This window comes from Miniopterus natalensis, chromosome 3, assembly GCF_054644295.1.
Source record: "Miniopterus natalensis isolate mMinNat1 chromosome 3, mMinNat1.hap1, whole genome shotgun sequence".
In the NCBI taxonomy this organism is placed as follows: Eukaryota; Metazoa; Chordata; class Mammalia; order Chiroptera; family Miniopteridae; genus Miniopterus; species Miniopterus natalensis.
In genome coordinates, this window is record NC_142083.1 from 95,916,464 (window position 1) to 95,930,982 (window position 14,519).

The 14,519-nt window shown below is 53.0% G+C and overlaps 1 protein-coding gene across 1 annotated transcript in view; it reads left to right on the forward strand.

The window, feature by feature from the left end:
* KATNIP (katanin interacting protein) overlaps nt 1-14,519 on the forward strand; it is a 175,237-nt gene that overhangs the window by 139,775 nt on the left and 20,943 nt on the right. Inside the window, exons 16-18 of the mRNA XM_016216235.2 lie at nt 4,020-4,893; nt 11,306-12,025; nt 12,769-12,974. Coding sequence (XP_016071721.2) covers nt 4,020-4,893; nt 11,306-12,025; nt 12,769-12,974 — 1,800 coding nt within the window. The remainder of the gene's footprint in view (nt 1-4,019; nt 4,894-11,305; nt 12,026-12,768; nt 12,975-14,519) is intronic.

Sequence of the window (14,519 nt, forward strand, 5' to 3'; positions counted from 1 at the left end):
GCCTACCTCTCTCCTACCTGCCTGGCCCTGTGGGCACTGGCGGTTGCCCCCTGCCCTAGCCTGCTTCCCTCACTCTGTCCCTTCTCAGCCAGATGTCCTGGTGAGAGCCAAGCAGCAGACGGCTAGAGGTTAGATGGCCCTCCAGACTGTTCATGAATGGGGGACAAACACATTTTGGACACCAGACTTCCGTTATGAAAGCCAGGATGCCCACCTCGTGACTGCTGGCCTGGAGGCCTCACCTCCTCTGTAAATGAGTGTTTCTGTCTCGCCAGATGTTTCCGTGGCAGTAATTTTGCAGAACTGGCCGTTGAAAGCTGCCCCTGCTGTCCTTCTCAGACGGCTGTTTCCTGATTAATGCGCATCACGCACCTGCTCTGCGCCTCTGCTAAACAGGGAGCACATCGTATAAACACGTAAAGCGGTGCTTTGAGAATCGACTTTCCTGACAGTCGGCAAATAGCTGCCATCCCGAAACTGGATGACCGAAGCCGAGTCCTGTGCTCTACAAGGGCTTGGGGGGTCTCGTTCCCAGTTGCCACGGAAGCCTCCACGGCAATGACCTGGTGAACCAGAAATGTAGTTAGAGCTTACTCACCTAGCTGTCAGGAAGGTTAAGGGGGGAGTAAGTATAGATGGGGTCTCGGATCCTGCTTCCCAAGAGCAGATCAGAAGCCAAAGCCAGATGGAAAATGCCCTGGGAATGAAACCAACAGGTGACCATTTTTCTGGCCAGGCTGTTCTCAGAACATTGTTAGAGAGCAGTGCTGCCCTGGGAGAAAAATTCTTGTGTTCATTCACTTATGATTCCCAAGTAATTGTTGAGAACCTACTGTGTGCCAGGTACCAGCTGGGCCCTTGGACAAGATTGGACAAGGGCCCCTGGTGTGGAGCTTAACTTTAAGTTGGGAGACAATGAATAACTTAAAAAGCTGATAAGGCCATTTCAGAGACAAGAAGAAATAGAACAGGCTGATGGAATAGAGGGGATGGAGTGGCGAGGGGCTGCTCTAGAGAGAGGGCCAGGAAGATCTCTCTGAAGACAAGAGGGAGCCAACTTTGCAGGTATCTGGGAACAGCATTCCCGGCAGGTGTGCAGGTCCCGAGGTGCGAGTGAGTTGGCAGGATCAGGGAACAGCAATCAGACAAGTGTGCTGGGAGTGGAGGGAGGAGAGAGTGACAGGGGCCAGGAGCAGGGGCCAGATTGGTGGGCCTTACTGGCCATTGAAGGGGGGTGGAATTTATGTGTAGAATGAAATCACGGGGATTTTAAGCAGGGGGCTGCCATGACCTGATAAGTTGTTTTAAAAAGATAGACTGGCTGATCTATAGAAAATGAAGTGTGTGCCCAGCCGACATGGCTCAGTGGTTGAGCTTCGACCCATGAACCAGGAGATCACGGTTCGATTCCGGGTCAGGGCACATGCTTGGGTTGTGGGTGCAATCCCCATCATAGATGTTTCTATCTCTCACTCACTCTCCCTTCCTCTCTCTGAAATCAGTAAAAACATATTAAAAAAAGAAAAGAAAATGAAGCATGTGTCTGGGGTAGGGCCGCAGTGACAGTGCAGAGTAGAAGTAGAGGAACCAATTAGAAGGTTACTGTAGTGCTGCTTGGAGAGATGATGGTGGCCCGGCAAGGAGGCAGCACATGCAGGGAGGAGAGGTCAGATCCGGAAGGGGTTTTAGAGGTTAGAGCTGTGGGACTTCTGGACCCTGGCTATGTGAGTAAGAAAGCAAGAGGAATCAGGGAGGACTCCTGGGTTTTGGGCAACCAATTGAATGGTGCAGCCGTTTTTAAGATGGGAGGAGACTAGGCTTGAGAAAAGTTAGTTAAGAATTCTGTTTGGGGCATTTTAAGGTTGAGACACCTGTTGGGTATCCAAGAAGAGGGGTTATGTGGTCACTAGGGGCTTAGTGAAGAGGTCAGGGTTGAGATTAAAACAATCAGGAGTCGTCAACACAAAGATGGTATTTAGGTCCTTGGGCCTGGATGAGACCACCTAGTGAGAGAGTGCAGGAAATCTGGAGGCCCAGGGTCGACCAGCCATCCAAGGCCCAGCTGAGGAAGAGGAACCGCAGAGGAGCCAGGCTGGGCAGCTGAGGCAGGAGGAAACCAGCCCAGGGCAGAGCCTGGAAGCCCGGGGAAGGAAACCCACTCAGGAGGAGCAGCCGACTGCACGGATACTGCTGCAGCTGCTCTGCCTGAGGACTGAGTTCCCTGTGGACCTGGCACCTGCTGGACCCCCAAATTGACTGTCCAACCAGGACACATCTGAGAGTGGAAAGAGGCTTCTATCAGTGATTATCCAGGAAGACAGGAGTAAACTAGAACTGTCCCAGGCACTCGGGGAAGTTCCTCGCCCCAGGTGTCTGCCCTTGGCAAGGTGGGCTCCACATAGAGATGGAGGCAGCGGCCTGACTGCAGTGGGGCAGGGCCACAGGCGGGGGGGGGGGGGGGGGGGGTGCGCAGCCAGGGCAGTGACCCGAAGGGTCTGCTGTCAAGGCAAACAAATGGTGGGGTACCCCAACGATGAAGTAGCCCTCAGCAAAAAAAGGAATAAAACTATTAATTCAGACAACATGCATGACTCTTCAAGTAATAATGCTGAATGATAGAAGCCAGGCCAAGAGGAGTGCATAGTGCACAAGTCCTTTTATTTAAAAAGGAAATGCAAACTAATCTAAAGTGACAGAAAGCTGATGTTGGTTGCCTGGGGGTAGAGGTTAAAGGGGAGGAGGGATTACCCAGGGATGCAAGGAAACTTTGGGGGTGATGTGTTCATTATCTTGATTGGGGAGAGGATTTCATGGGTGTACACATGCGTTAAAACTTACCAAGTTATACACGGTAAAAATGTACTGTTTACTGTATGAGGTATGTATTATATTCCTCGATAAAGCTGTTTTTTAAAAATGTTTTTATGTAAAGAAGAATAGATAGCAGGGCAGTAGGAGGAGGTGTGGTTTCGTTTTCAGCGTTAACGAAGAACTGTTGAATACCTGCATGGTATGTGGGTGCGGGGAGGAGACAGGAAGCCTAGCTGAGGGGTTCAGAATGCATCCCATTGGCCTGAGGCCTCCACAATCCTGTGCAGAGGAATCACCTGGAGAACCGTTACACACGCAGTGCCCACAGGGCCCCCCCGGGCCCCCTGACTGCAGGGCGGCCCAGGTGGGGCAGCTGAGCAGGCTGACAGGCAGCGCTCCGGTGCTTCCACTCTCTGCCTTTCTGCTGGGGGTGGGGGCTTTCCGAAGCCACAGTGTCCCCAGGAGCAACCTTCAACAGCAGGGAAGGGAGCACATAGATAACGCCCCCGCCTCCACCTTTGGAGGGACACTGAGGTATCTTCTGTGGGTTCCTAGGAGCGCCCTGGCGGAATGGAGCCCCAGTCGCCTATAGCAGTGACCAGCTCAGATACCTTCCTGGGGTTTCCTCTGTCCCTGTCTGACTCTCCCACTCCCTCCTGGGAGTGAGCACCTTACCTGATAAGCTGCCTGCACTCAGTCCTTGTCTGGGCTCTGCTTTCAGGACGCCCATTGAGCCAGGGAGCCTGCCTTCGATGCTCATGTCAGGCCTGTCTGCTGCCGAGGGCCCAGGAACCGGCCTGTAATGAAAGCTGCTGTAGGCAGTGGAAAGACCTGAGGGTCTGGGGGGGAGGGGTGTTAACAGGGCCAGATCTGCTCTGGTAGGAAATTACCTCCAGTGGCAACGTGAAGTGAGGTTGGAGCAGCAGAGACAGGAAGCAGGGAGACCAATTAGCAGGCCATTACAGATGTCCCAGCAGGAGGTACCAGTGACAGAGACTGTGGAGGCCGCCTCTCTGTGAACATCCTTTGATTTATGAGTGTGTAAGCTTCACACAGAAATGAGACTGAGCCTTATTTAACGCCCCCAGTGCCGAGGCTTGAGAAGCACACGTTTCTAGCATTCCACAATCTTCTATCTTCCACTTTCAAAACCTGGTGCATCAGTCTGACATCACGCATCTCCGTTCTGTTAAATTTTGTGTTTTCAGGATCTTGACGTTGGTGCCAAGAATGTGAAGCTTTATGTCAACAAAAACCTCATCTTTGATGGCCAGTTAGACAAAGGAGGTGGGGAGGCCCCTGCTGCCCAGAGCATCCTGGTCAGCCTGAAAGGTGAGCAGGCGGAGGGAACGGAGAATGAAACGGATGCCCACTCAGAAGACAGCGGCGGTGCCCGCGCGATGGCCGACACAGATGGGGGCACAGAGCTCAGCATCGTTTGCTTGCAGCCAGCTGGAGCAGTCGTGGATGTGGCGGTTTCTTCACCGGGAACTTTATTTGGTGAAAGGATGAATTCTCCTGATTGCATGAGAGACAGTCTGCCTAAGTTAGAGGCCGACTGCAGCGTGTTAGCAGCCCCAGCCGCGGTGGGCTGCGAGCCCAGTGCTCCTGCACCAGGGCCCCCTGCGGAATGCCCCCTGCCTGACCTGGAGCTCTCCCCGACTCAGCAGCTGGAAAACCTCGCAGGCAGAAAGGCCTCTGAGCCGCCAGGGAAAACCCCGGCCTGGCTGCAGCCCTCTTGCACTGGGAAAGGCAGGAAGCAGGGAGGCAGGAAGCCCAAACCCCCCTGGCTGAGTCCTGAGAAGCCACTAGACTGGAAAGATGGGCTTCTGCCCGAGGATGGCATTGGCGAGGGTCCTGCAGAGGCCGGGGATGAAGGCCCCAGGCATGAGCAAGGGCGGGCTGGCAGCTGGAATGCCTTCTCAGGGGAGAGAGCCCAGAGGGTGACCCCCAGAGTCTGCAGGGATGACTTTGACATCTTTGACCAGCCCTCCAACAGGGAGCGCCCTGCTAGTGGGAGGAGGGGCCCGAAGAAGGACGCCCTCAGCAGCGGTCACGGTGATGGCTGGCCCGCAGGCAGAGGTAAGCTCGAGAAGGGTCTGACTGGGGGCCATCATCCCTGCGGGTGGCTGCTCATTGGCACCAGGCCACTTTGCTCCCTGGACCTCAGTTTCCTTATCGGCAAAGCGAGGGGTTCTTCTCGCTTTGGGTCACAAATTACTCTCTCAGGAGCCACAGGGGTGGCAGCAATGAGTGAATTGGGCAAGACATACTTTGCATGTTAAACTTATAGATATATTTGTCATTGCCACCAAGATACGTCCCTTTGTTCACTTTTTCTTTAAATACATGGCTTTTCGAGTCTAAACTTGGTTATTCCACCTTTGATAGAGACACTGGTCTCTAATTACTTCACTTTATTCTTAACTGTACTGTTAGAAAAATAACACAAGTGTGATGATAAATAGCAATTGACTCTTGCCTGGGTTTTGGAAGGACATTAGGGAGTGGTGAGGACTGTGGCTAACTGGAGCACACAAGCCTAACTAAAGAGGGCAGCTGCTACTTCATTCAGGCTACTTTCAGGAATGCAAGGCCAGTGTGTTGGATCTCCCTTTCCCCTTCATTAAGAGAAATCAGAAATGTAGAATATTCTTATTTTCAGCATTGGTGACTTATGATTATTTAAAAACCAGTGTGAGTGTCAAAAAAAGAAAATACATGTATGCTGGCAGGACTTACCTGCTTTGTGAACTTTGCAGTAGATCATCTCTAAGGAATCTGAAAGGAGGGTACCAGAGGCTGGACTTCTGAATATTTCCACTCAGATTTGGCTACTGGGAAGGAGTGTAGCATAGCAACTAGGAGTCAAAACATTTGAATCCAAACTCTGTTACTTATAGATTTGGGACTCAGCAAGCCAGGCACTTCTGCTCTCTGAGCCTCAGCACCTTTGTCTATAAAATATGGATGAACACCCCCTTCCCAGTGTTGTGAGGGGTGAGTGAGATGATAACTTCAGAACAGTCACCAGAGCCCGGCACGTGGCAAGTGCTCCACAAGTGGTGGCCATTTTTCCAACATTGGCTTGTCGGTCCTTTATCATCCACAAGGCACTCAGACCTGCCAAGGCAGGGCTCACCCCTGATCCTCTATTTAACCCCACCCTGCATCACAGAGGAGCACGAGGCGTGCGGTCGGACTGCCTGGGCATCAATCCCGGTTCCTCACCACCGGTCCTCGTCATGGGTAAACCTGAAACCGCTCTGAGCCTCAGTCCTCTTGTCTGTAAACTGATGCCAATAAGACCCGCCTCATGGGTGCTGGGAGGATCGGATGAGGTCATCCATGTGCAGCACTTGGCACAGTGCCTGGCACCCAGAGCACCCAGCAGATGTTGGCTGCTGCTTATCATCGTTGTCGTCATCACTGCCCAGCCTGTGACTCTGCCCCTTGGCATATCTGTAGGTGAAACTTGTGTACAGTTGACCTTTGAACAATGCGGGGGTTGGGGCGCCAACCCCTTGTGCAGTCGAACATCCACATATAACTTTTGACTCCCCCAAAGCTTAACTACTAAGAGCCTGCTGTGGACTGAAAGCCTTTCCAATAACAAACAGCTGATGACCACATGCTTTGCATGTTGTATGTGTCATGTAGGTATTCTTACAATACAGTAAACTAGAGAAAGGAAATGTTACTGAGAAAATGATATTGAGGAGGAAATACGTGTACAGTACTGTACGCATTTACTGGAAAAAATCGCATATAAGTGAACCTGCTCAGTTCAAACCAGTGTTCAAGGGTCAGCTGGCTATATTTTTTAGTGAGTCACATGGGCATCTACTCTGTTATTGTCTGGGAGACAGACCCCAAGGTCTGCATTCAGGCCGCATCTACACATAGAAATGTGAAGAGTCTGGGCCTCTTTCAGACTCTGACGTGTCACTTAGGGCACCAGAGCAAGTCCGTAAGGCCTGAGTGTCTTCCTGCTGGCTCCCCAGCCTTGCCCACCCCTGCCAGGACTCAGCCTTGCTCTGGGTATTTGGGGACAGTGGGGTGGGAGAGGAGGACCTAGGAGTTTTTTGAGGGCAGGCACTGTGTTATCTGTGATGGGACCCCAGGCCCAGGTGCCTCGCTCATGGTGGGTCCCCCGAGTGTGGAAGGAACAGTGGGAAGGAGGGACTGTGGTGGCTGGCACGGGGCATGCTTCAGTGAGCCAGGCCCTCAGCCAGGCACGGTACTCAGAGGAGCTCATTTAATCCTCATGCCAGCCCCCTTTTATAGATAAAGAAAATGTGAAGTTTCAGTAACTCTCTTCCGGTCACACAGCCAGTACGAGTTAGAGCAGAACTTGCACCCACGTGGTCCTGCTCCAGCATCCACACTTGAATCACTAAGAGCCCGGCAGTTTGGAGCTTTCCTGGTAAACAGACCCACAGAGCTTCTGGGAGTTGTGAGGTGATGGCATTATTCTAAAGTGTCCAAGTTTGGAAGACTTTGTCTCGCTTTAATTTCGGTCCAGACATTTTACTGCTTGGCTCAGTGACACATTAAGAAACTGAGCCCTTAAGATGTCATGCTTGTTAAGCCAGACGTGATAAAAAGAAAAGTTGCTTCAAAATATTAAATCACCCATTACATAGAGCCAGACCCCATAGCCATGCCCTCGGGAAAGGTGCAGCCGAGCCTTCCATCAGTGCTGGTAGAATGCATGGCTGCCAAATTCCTCCCTAGGACTGGAATTGTCACCATAAGACAGCCTAGAAATTCTTTTGTCCAACAGAGCGTCTCATTGTAATGACATCTGCATTTCGGAAGTGTCTTTATCAAGGTCAGTTGGCTGCAGGTGAATGATACCTCGCCAGCCCAGTTTGAGCAGTAACGGGGGTGTTATTTGGAGAATGCTTGAGGAGCTCCTGGCCCCCAAGCTGGAAACTGTAGTTGCTCATCACATGGGATTGGGAGGAGCAACCAGAAAGCTGGCAGGCACCAAGGAAGCTTCCCCCTGTCTGTCCAGGCTGCCAGGCCCTACCTCTGCTTTCCACAGGCCCCTTTCCCTCACTCTTCTTGGGGGATCAGCTTTCTCTGCCTTTGTGCACACAGCAGGAAATGGCCTTGTAGCCCTAGAGTGATTCAATTTTCTGGCTCTGTTGCCAGCAGCCAGTGCCAAAGTCTCAGGGGAGAAGCTGATTGGCCAGCTCGGGTCAGGTGTCCACTCCTTGTTCAATCAGCTACGACTGGAGGGCGGTTCACTGAGAATAAACATGGCTCTGTAATATCTCACCGTGTACATTTTCATGTCCTATTTTAGTAGCAATTAGCGTATGCCTCATGGTGGTGCCATTGACTTTTATACACTGAAGTGCAGAACTCTATAGTTCATGTTAGTCTCAACCCAGGAAGAGTTTTTCATCTTCAGTCCCATCATCTCATATCAGTGATCCCTCCCAGGCTGTGCTGACTGCAGACTTAAGCAGCAGCTTTCTGCTGCCCATTCAGATTTCCAGGTGGGGGTATTGACCAAGGACAGAGCACTGACCCCAGCAGCTCCCCAACCCCCAGGGACTAGAGTGTTCTCCTGCAGACAGAGGGGAATGCAGGCCCCTAGCCTGCTGTCACACCTGCGAGGTCTAGGAGAGGGCCTGCACCTCTCTGCTATTAAAACCCAGAGTACATCTGGGGGAGAAGAGGTCAGAAAGCAGATGTGGAGTGAAAGCACCACATCTTTACACCCCGGCAGGGAGAGACAGGCTGAGTCCCTGACTCGTGACGTTCGGTGCTGCTTCCTCGGTGCACTTGCAGACTGACCCAGCCCATTCATTTCAGTCCATGGAAATCAAATACAGTAAACCGAGCATGGATGATCCATATGGGAAGCCCCTTCTGCCAGATGTTAAGCCTCAGGCCTGGAAGAAAGGATGGAAGAGACTCCTGGGGTCTTTTTTGTGCCAGATGACAGGTGCGGGAGAACTGGCAGGTGGAGAGGGAGTCCCTCCGCCTCCAGGTCTGAACACAGGTGGGAAGGTGATGCCGGCTGTCCACCCCTTTACTGGCAGCGCTTACTGAGCACTTCCTTGCGCCAAGTTCTGTGCCAGGCAGTGGGACACAGCAGGGAACAGGGCAGAGCAGGCCTCTCCGACGAGGAGGGTGACAAGAGCCAGCTACCTGGGGATCTGAGGGAAGAGCATTCCTGGCAGAGGGCACAGCAAGGACAGAGGCTCTGAGATAAGAAGAGACCTGGTGTGCCCAGAGAATGGGAGGGCCCGTGCAGCTGGAGTGGGTGAGGTCGAGAAAGGTAGCAGGGCCAGCTGGGCGAGGAGTGGATTGTCTTTGATCTCCCTTGTTCTCAACGTGGCAGAGATAATGCCACTTAGGGGGGTGGTGACAGACTCCATTTTAGGCACATGGACTTTGAAGTGACAGAGTGGACATGTCTGGACCTTCTGGGGCTGTTGGCATTGGAAGGTGGTGCCCAAGGGTGGTACAAGTTCTCCTGAGCCACAGGAGGAGCTGGGCCTAGGACATCTAGTGTGGAGTGAGGACTGAGGAAAGATTGTGGGCTTGGATCCCTGTGAGCCTGGAGAAGGTCTTTTCCGTGGAGGGCTGTGGAAATTGTGGGATTCGTGGATGAAGAGACAGAAAGCCACCAGGCATGTGACTTCTTTTTTTTCCTCTTTAAATATGTCTTTATTGATCTCAGAGAGAGGAAGGGAGAGGGAGAGAGAGAGATAGGAACATCAATGATGAGAGACTCATGATCAGCTGCCTCCTACAAGCCCTCTATTGGGGATCGAGGCCACAACCCAGGCATGTGCGCTGACTGGGAATCGAACTGTGACCACCTGGTTCATAGGTCGACCCTCGACCACTGAGCCATGCCAGCTGGGTGGCATGTGACCTCTGATGCAGTTGGATCCCAGGGCTTGAACGATGTCATCAGGAGTCCATCTCCCAGCTCCTGTTCTGCACGTTGGCCTCCCTCTCGGGCAGGCTGCCCACACAGGGCAGCGATGGCCACAGGCAACTGCACACCTACCTTCCACCAGCTCAGCAGCTCCAGTTTAAAGAGAGCCCCTCTCTCCCTTGGTTCATTACATGAGCCCAGCTTGGAAATATGCTGTCAACATTCGCCTAATCTGAATGGCCTGAAAATGGGGGGATCCCCAAGCGAAAACCAGGATGTTGTTCCTAGGAGAAGGGAAAGTGTAGTGTGAGGGGGCAAAACAGTAACTCGACAGAGAGGAGGCAGGTTGCAGGGGTGAGAGGGTGGTGGGGATGGGGTTGCAGTTGCTGCAGTGGAAGGAGGGAGACACAGATTGGCCATTTCCCTTTTCTCCAGGCCGGAGAGATTTATGCACCTCTGCAGGCAGAGAGGGAAAGTGCCTGTGGGGAAGGAGTGATTGAAGATTCTGGAGAGAAGAGATAATTGATGGATCCAGGCCCCCTAGGAGACAGGCAGAAAATGGAGTGCAGGGCACGGCTGATATGAAAGGAGAAAAACCAGAATGTCCGTGTCACCAGCTGCTGTTTTTCCAGGATGACACCCTTAGACGGCACTTAGCCATGGTGCGGCCATCAGGACAGGCCACTACTTGATGCGCACGCAGAGAGCGGGGCCTTGAGAGGCCACCCTCTGGGGACCAGGCCCCTGCTCGCCACATGCATGGGGCACATCTTCAGCTCTCCAAGCCGATCTGGCCGTATGTGGAAGTGAAGTCCTTTCCGTGTAATGCACCTGGGTTGTTTCAGCATTTTTCTGGTTGTAAAAATAATACACATGGGGAACTTAGAAGATAAGGTGACAAAGGAGAAAAGAAAAGCCCTTCCTGCTCACCAGCAGGGAGATAGTATTAGCACGTCGGCGCAGGCTGCCCACGCTAGGTAGGCCACATCTAAAATGGCATAGCTGGCTTTTTCTCATCTCACTTCCTTTGACAAGCCTTTCACTGTCACTAGGCAGTCTCTGAAAGCACTGATCAAGTTGAGTGACAGGGTAGCCTGAGGAGTAGACCCTGGGGCTGCTGACTCGGGTCACCCGCAGCAGCACAGTGCTGGTCATGTGGGTTTGAAGTGGAGACTCTGGCAAAGGCTCGAATACAGCCAGATAGGCCTCCCTGGATGTGCACAAGGCCGCATGCTTAGAAAATTCAGCACAGTGAAAAATACTTTGCTTTTTGTAAAACAACTAGGTTCCAGGCTTGGGTGACCAGAAACAATTTTCCGCCAGCCTGAATGTGTGAGACAGGAGACCGTGCTCTGTGCCCAGACCGTCCCCTGCAGTGCGGGATTTTAACATCTCTGGCCCCACCCGTCATGCCAGGAGGGTCTGTGGGCATTGAGACAGCCAAGAGCAGCCTCACCAGTTTCTAGAATGACCCCCTAAGGGCGGCTGTACCCCGCCAAGAGCCACTGGATGAGACACTGTCTAAGGGTCCCCACTTCCTCACGTGTCACTACTGGGGCTTCACCCCTCCTGTGCCCTTTCTTCCAGAAGATGCCTGGTCCACCAGGATGCCACGGTCCCAGTGGCGCAGCGAGCAGGAATACACACTGCACGAGTCGTGGAGCTCCCTCAGTGCCTTCAACCACTCCCACCGAGGACGCATCTCCAACATGGAGTTCCAGGGGGACATCCTGGACGAGTTCCTGCAGCAGCAGAAGAGCAGCCGGCACAGCACCCAGCCACCACCCTGCAAGGAGCAGCCGGCGCCCAGGCAAGGGCAGGATAACTGCCCCATAGACACAGACAATGGGGACGACTTTAAAATCCCTGTCTTGCCCTATGGCCAGCACTTGGTCATTGACATCAAGTCTACATGGGGGGACAGGCACTATGTTGGCCTGAACGGAATAGAAATATTCAGTTCCAAGGGAGAGCCCGTACAAATTGCCAACATCCAAGCAGATCCCCCTGACATCAATATTTTACCTGCTTATGGGAAGGACCCTCGTGTGGTCACCAACCTCATCGATGGGGTGAACAGGACGCAGGACGACATGCACGTCTGGCTGGCCCCCTTCACGCCGGGCAAGCCCCACTCTATCTCCATCGACTTCGTGCACCCTTGCCACGTTGCGCTGATCAGGATTTGGAATTACAACAAGTCGCGGATACACTCCTTCCGCGGTGTGAAGGACATGGAGATCCTGTTAGACACACAGTGCATCTTCAACGGGGAGATCGCCAAGGCCTCCGGGACCCTGATGGGAGGTACAGTATGTCTGTGAGAATGTTCTTGAAGCCCCTTGCTGCGTGCTGAGGCTCTGGCTACCCAGTGGCAGATGGGTCTCTCCTCTTTCATAGACCTGCCCACTTGTCACCTCTGCAGGGTGGATGTACCAGAGCTGACTTCCTTAAACTCCTGGGCTGGGGATGTGCCTGAGCCTGAGAAGGGCGAATCTTTTGCGAGGTGCTGACTGAGGGAGCTCTCTCAGGAGAACCCAAGGGCAGGGAGGGGTGCGGGATATGGGCAGGAAAAGCTGAGCAGGGATGTAGTGTCGGGCAGCCCAGCTTCAGCCTGAGCCAAGGGGAGCCCCGGAGTGTAAAGTGCAGGATCTCTCCTGCCTTTAGGTAGACCGGCAGGGATTCGGAGACCTGCAGACTCCTGGATAGGGGCATAACTCCCATGTCTTTCCAGGCAGGGCTCCCATCCCTCCCCGTAAAGGTCAACAGGAATCTGTGTGGGGTGACACCTGCTCCAGTGCGCCCCCACACTTCGTCTCAGGACCCATCGCACTGACTCCCATCAGGTCTCTGCTTTAGATCTGTGTGGTTCTTACGGTGCATGAATCCACTTGCCAATGTATGAAGACCAACACCTCTCTCTGCACAGATGGAGAACTGTCGGTGGTTTGGGGTTTTATAGCACAAAGGTTAATGGTTCTGGGCTCCTGATCTACAGATCATTGGGATTTGGGGTGAGTTGAGCCTTGTCCTCCTTGTAACCCATTCAGCCCCAGAGCACTTTGGAGACACGATCTTGTTCACGACCGATGACGACATTCTCGAAGCTATATTCTGCTCGGATGAGACGTTTGATGTGGATGTGGAGACCCTGTGCAGCCTGCAGTGCGAGGAGGCTCTGAGGAGGCCCAGCACGGCCGACGGCGATGCGGAGGAGAGGCCCTACACCCAGGCCGGCCTGTGCGCCCAGGGCCAGGTAGGGCTGGGGCTGGAGGGGTGGGGAAGCGGGGTGGGGCGGGCTGGAGGGGTGGGGCTGCCTCCAGAGGTTTCTCCTGACTCGAGCAGAGCAGGAAGAATGAAGATGGATCTCCTTGAAGCTGCTGTGCCACCGTTTTGACATGTCCCATTCCTCTACTTCGCCTTCTGTCCTGCGTCTCATATTTCATCCTCTGATGATTTTTATTTTAGTTAGTTATTTTTTCATTTTTTCACTAAAGTGAAAAAAGTATCCAAGCTTTAATCCAAGCCAGGAGAAATCCATTCTGTCATCTCTGGAGTTTGGAGGTGGCAGTCTTCGGGGTTTTTGCTCTGGGTTTGTGTTTTGATCTCTCGTCATTTCGATGGGAGGATGGGAGATGCTTTTAATGGGCAGACTTAGAATTAAAATAATGACAGTCCCGGCAATCATTTCGTGCTTGCGAATTGTGACTCAACCCTGTGAATCCCTCCTGACAACCACTGGAGTGGAGACCAAGGTTCAGACAGCCTAAGGGGCGTGCCTAGGGTGCGTAGTGGGAGGGCGACACGGCTGGAGCTCAAATGCAGGACCCCAAAGTCTGTGCTTTTAACTGACAATTTTCTTAAATGTAAGATGACCTTCAGGGCAAGGGTCAGTCCAAATGAAAGAGCAGTAATGAAGGTGAAGAGACCCCAGGTCTCCAGGGTGTCCCCAAGGCCATGAAGAGAAAGGGTGGTGGAGGGGAGGTGGAATGTCTAGAAGCCAGAGGACAGAGGTCTGGCCACCCAAGGTCATGACCATGCATTGCGGCCACACGGTCTGTTGATTCCATGGTGTCCCTGGGGCGAGGCTTCACTTCTAAGGGAAGCAGCTGCCACTCCTCCCAGACAGGAGTTGCCAGGTCGTGTTGACAGTTGTTCTGATTTTTTCAAATGAGGCCAGATATCTGGACTTTTATGTAAAAATCTCCCAATTAAAAAATGTTAGCAACTAATTCAAAATGTTTTCAAAACTTCTGTGGGCCATGAAACATGCCTGTTGTCTGGATTTGATCCATGGGTCTCCAGTTGGGAGTTGACCATGAGGCCTTTGATTTGCCCAGTGTTTTCCCAATGGGGAAGTCCCTTCTAAGGGCCTCTGATGAGATCCAACTCTGTGAGGGGCAGGGAGGGACCACTCTCTTGTCTTAGAGGGGAGGAACCTGAGCTCATGGAGGGGGTACTGTCAACATCAGGGTCACACCTCTAGAGAGTGGCAGGGCTGCACCCACCCTTCTGCGTGTTAAGGTCAGTGCATCCACCAGGGGTCGTCCTAGGAGGATGGGAGGCTCAGGGAGGGCAGGGTACCAGGGAGGCCAAGAGAAGGCACAGGGCACCAGGGCAGTGACCTTCCTCACCCTCCTCCCATAGCCGGACTGGGGCCTGGAGAGGCTGTTGCTAGGGGCTGGGCCATGGCATTGGTCAGATTGTCCTTGGGATTGAAACACTACCCTCACCAAAACTCTGCGATCCGGACTTCACTTCCTTTGGCACCTCAGCTTTCCTGTCTGTAAAGCAGTGACTG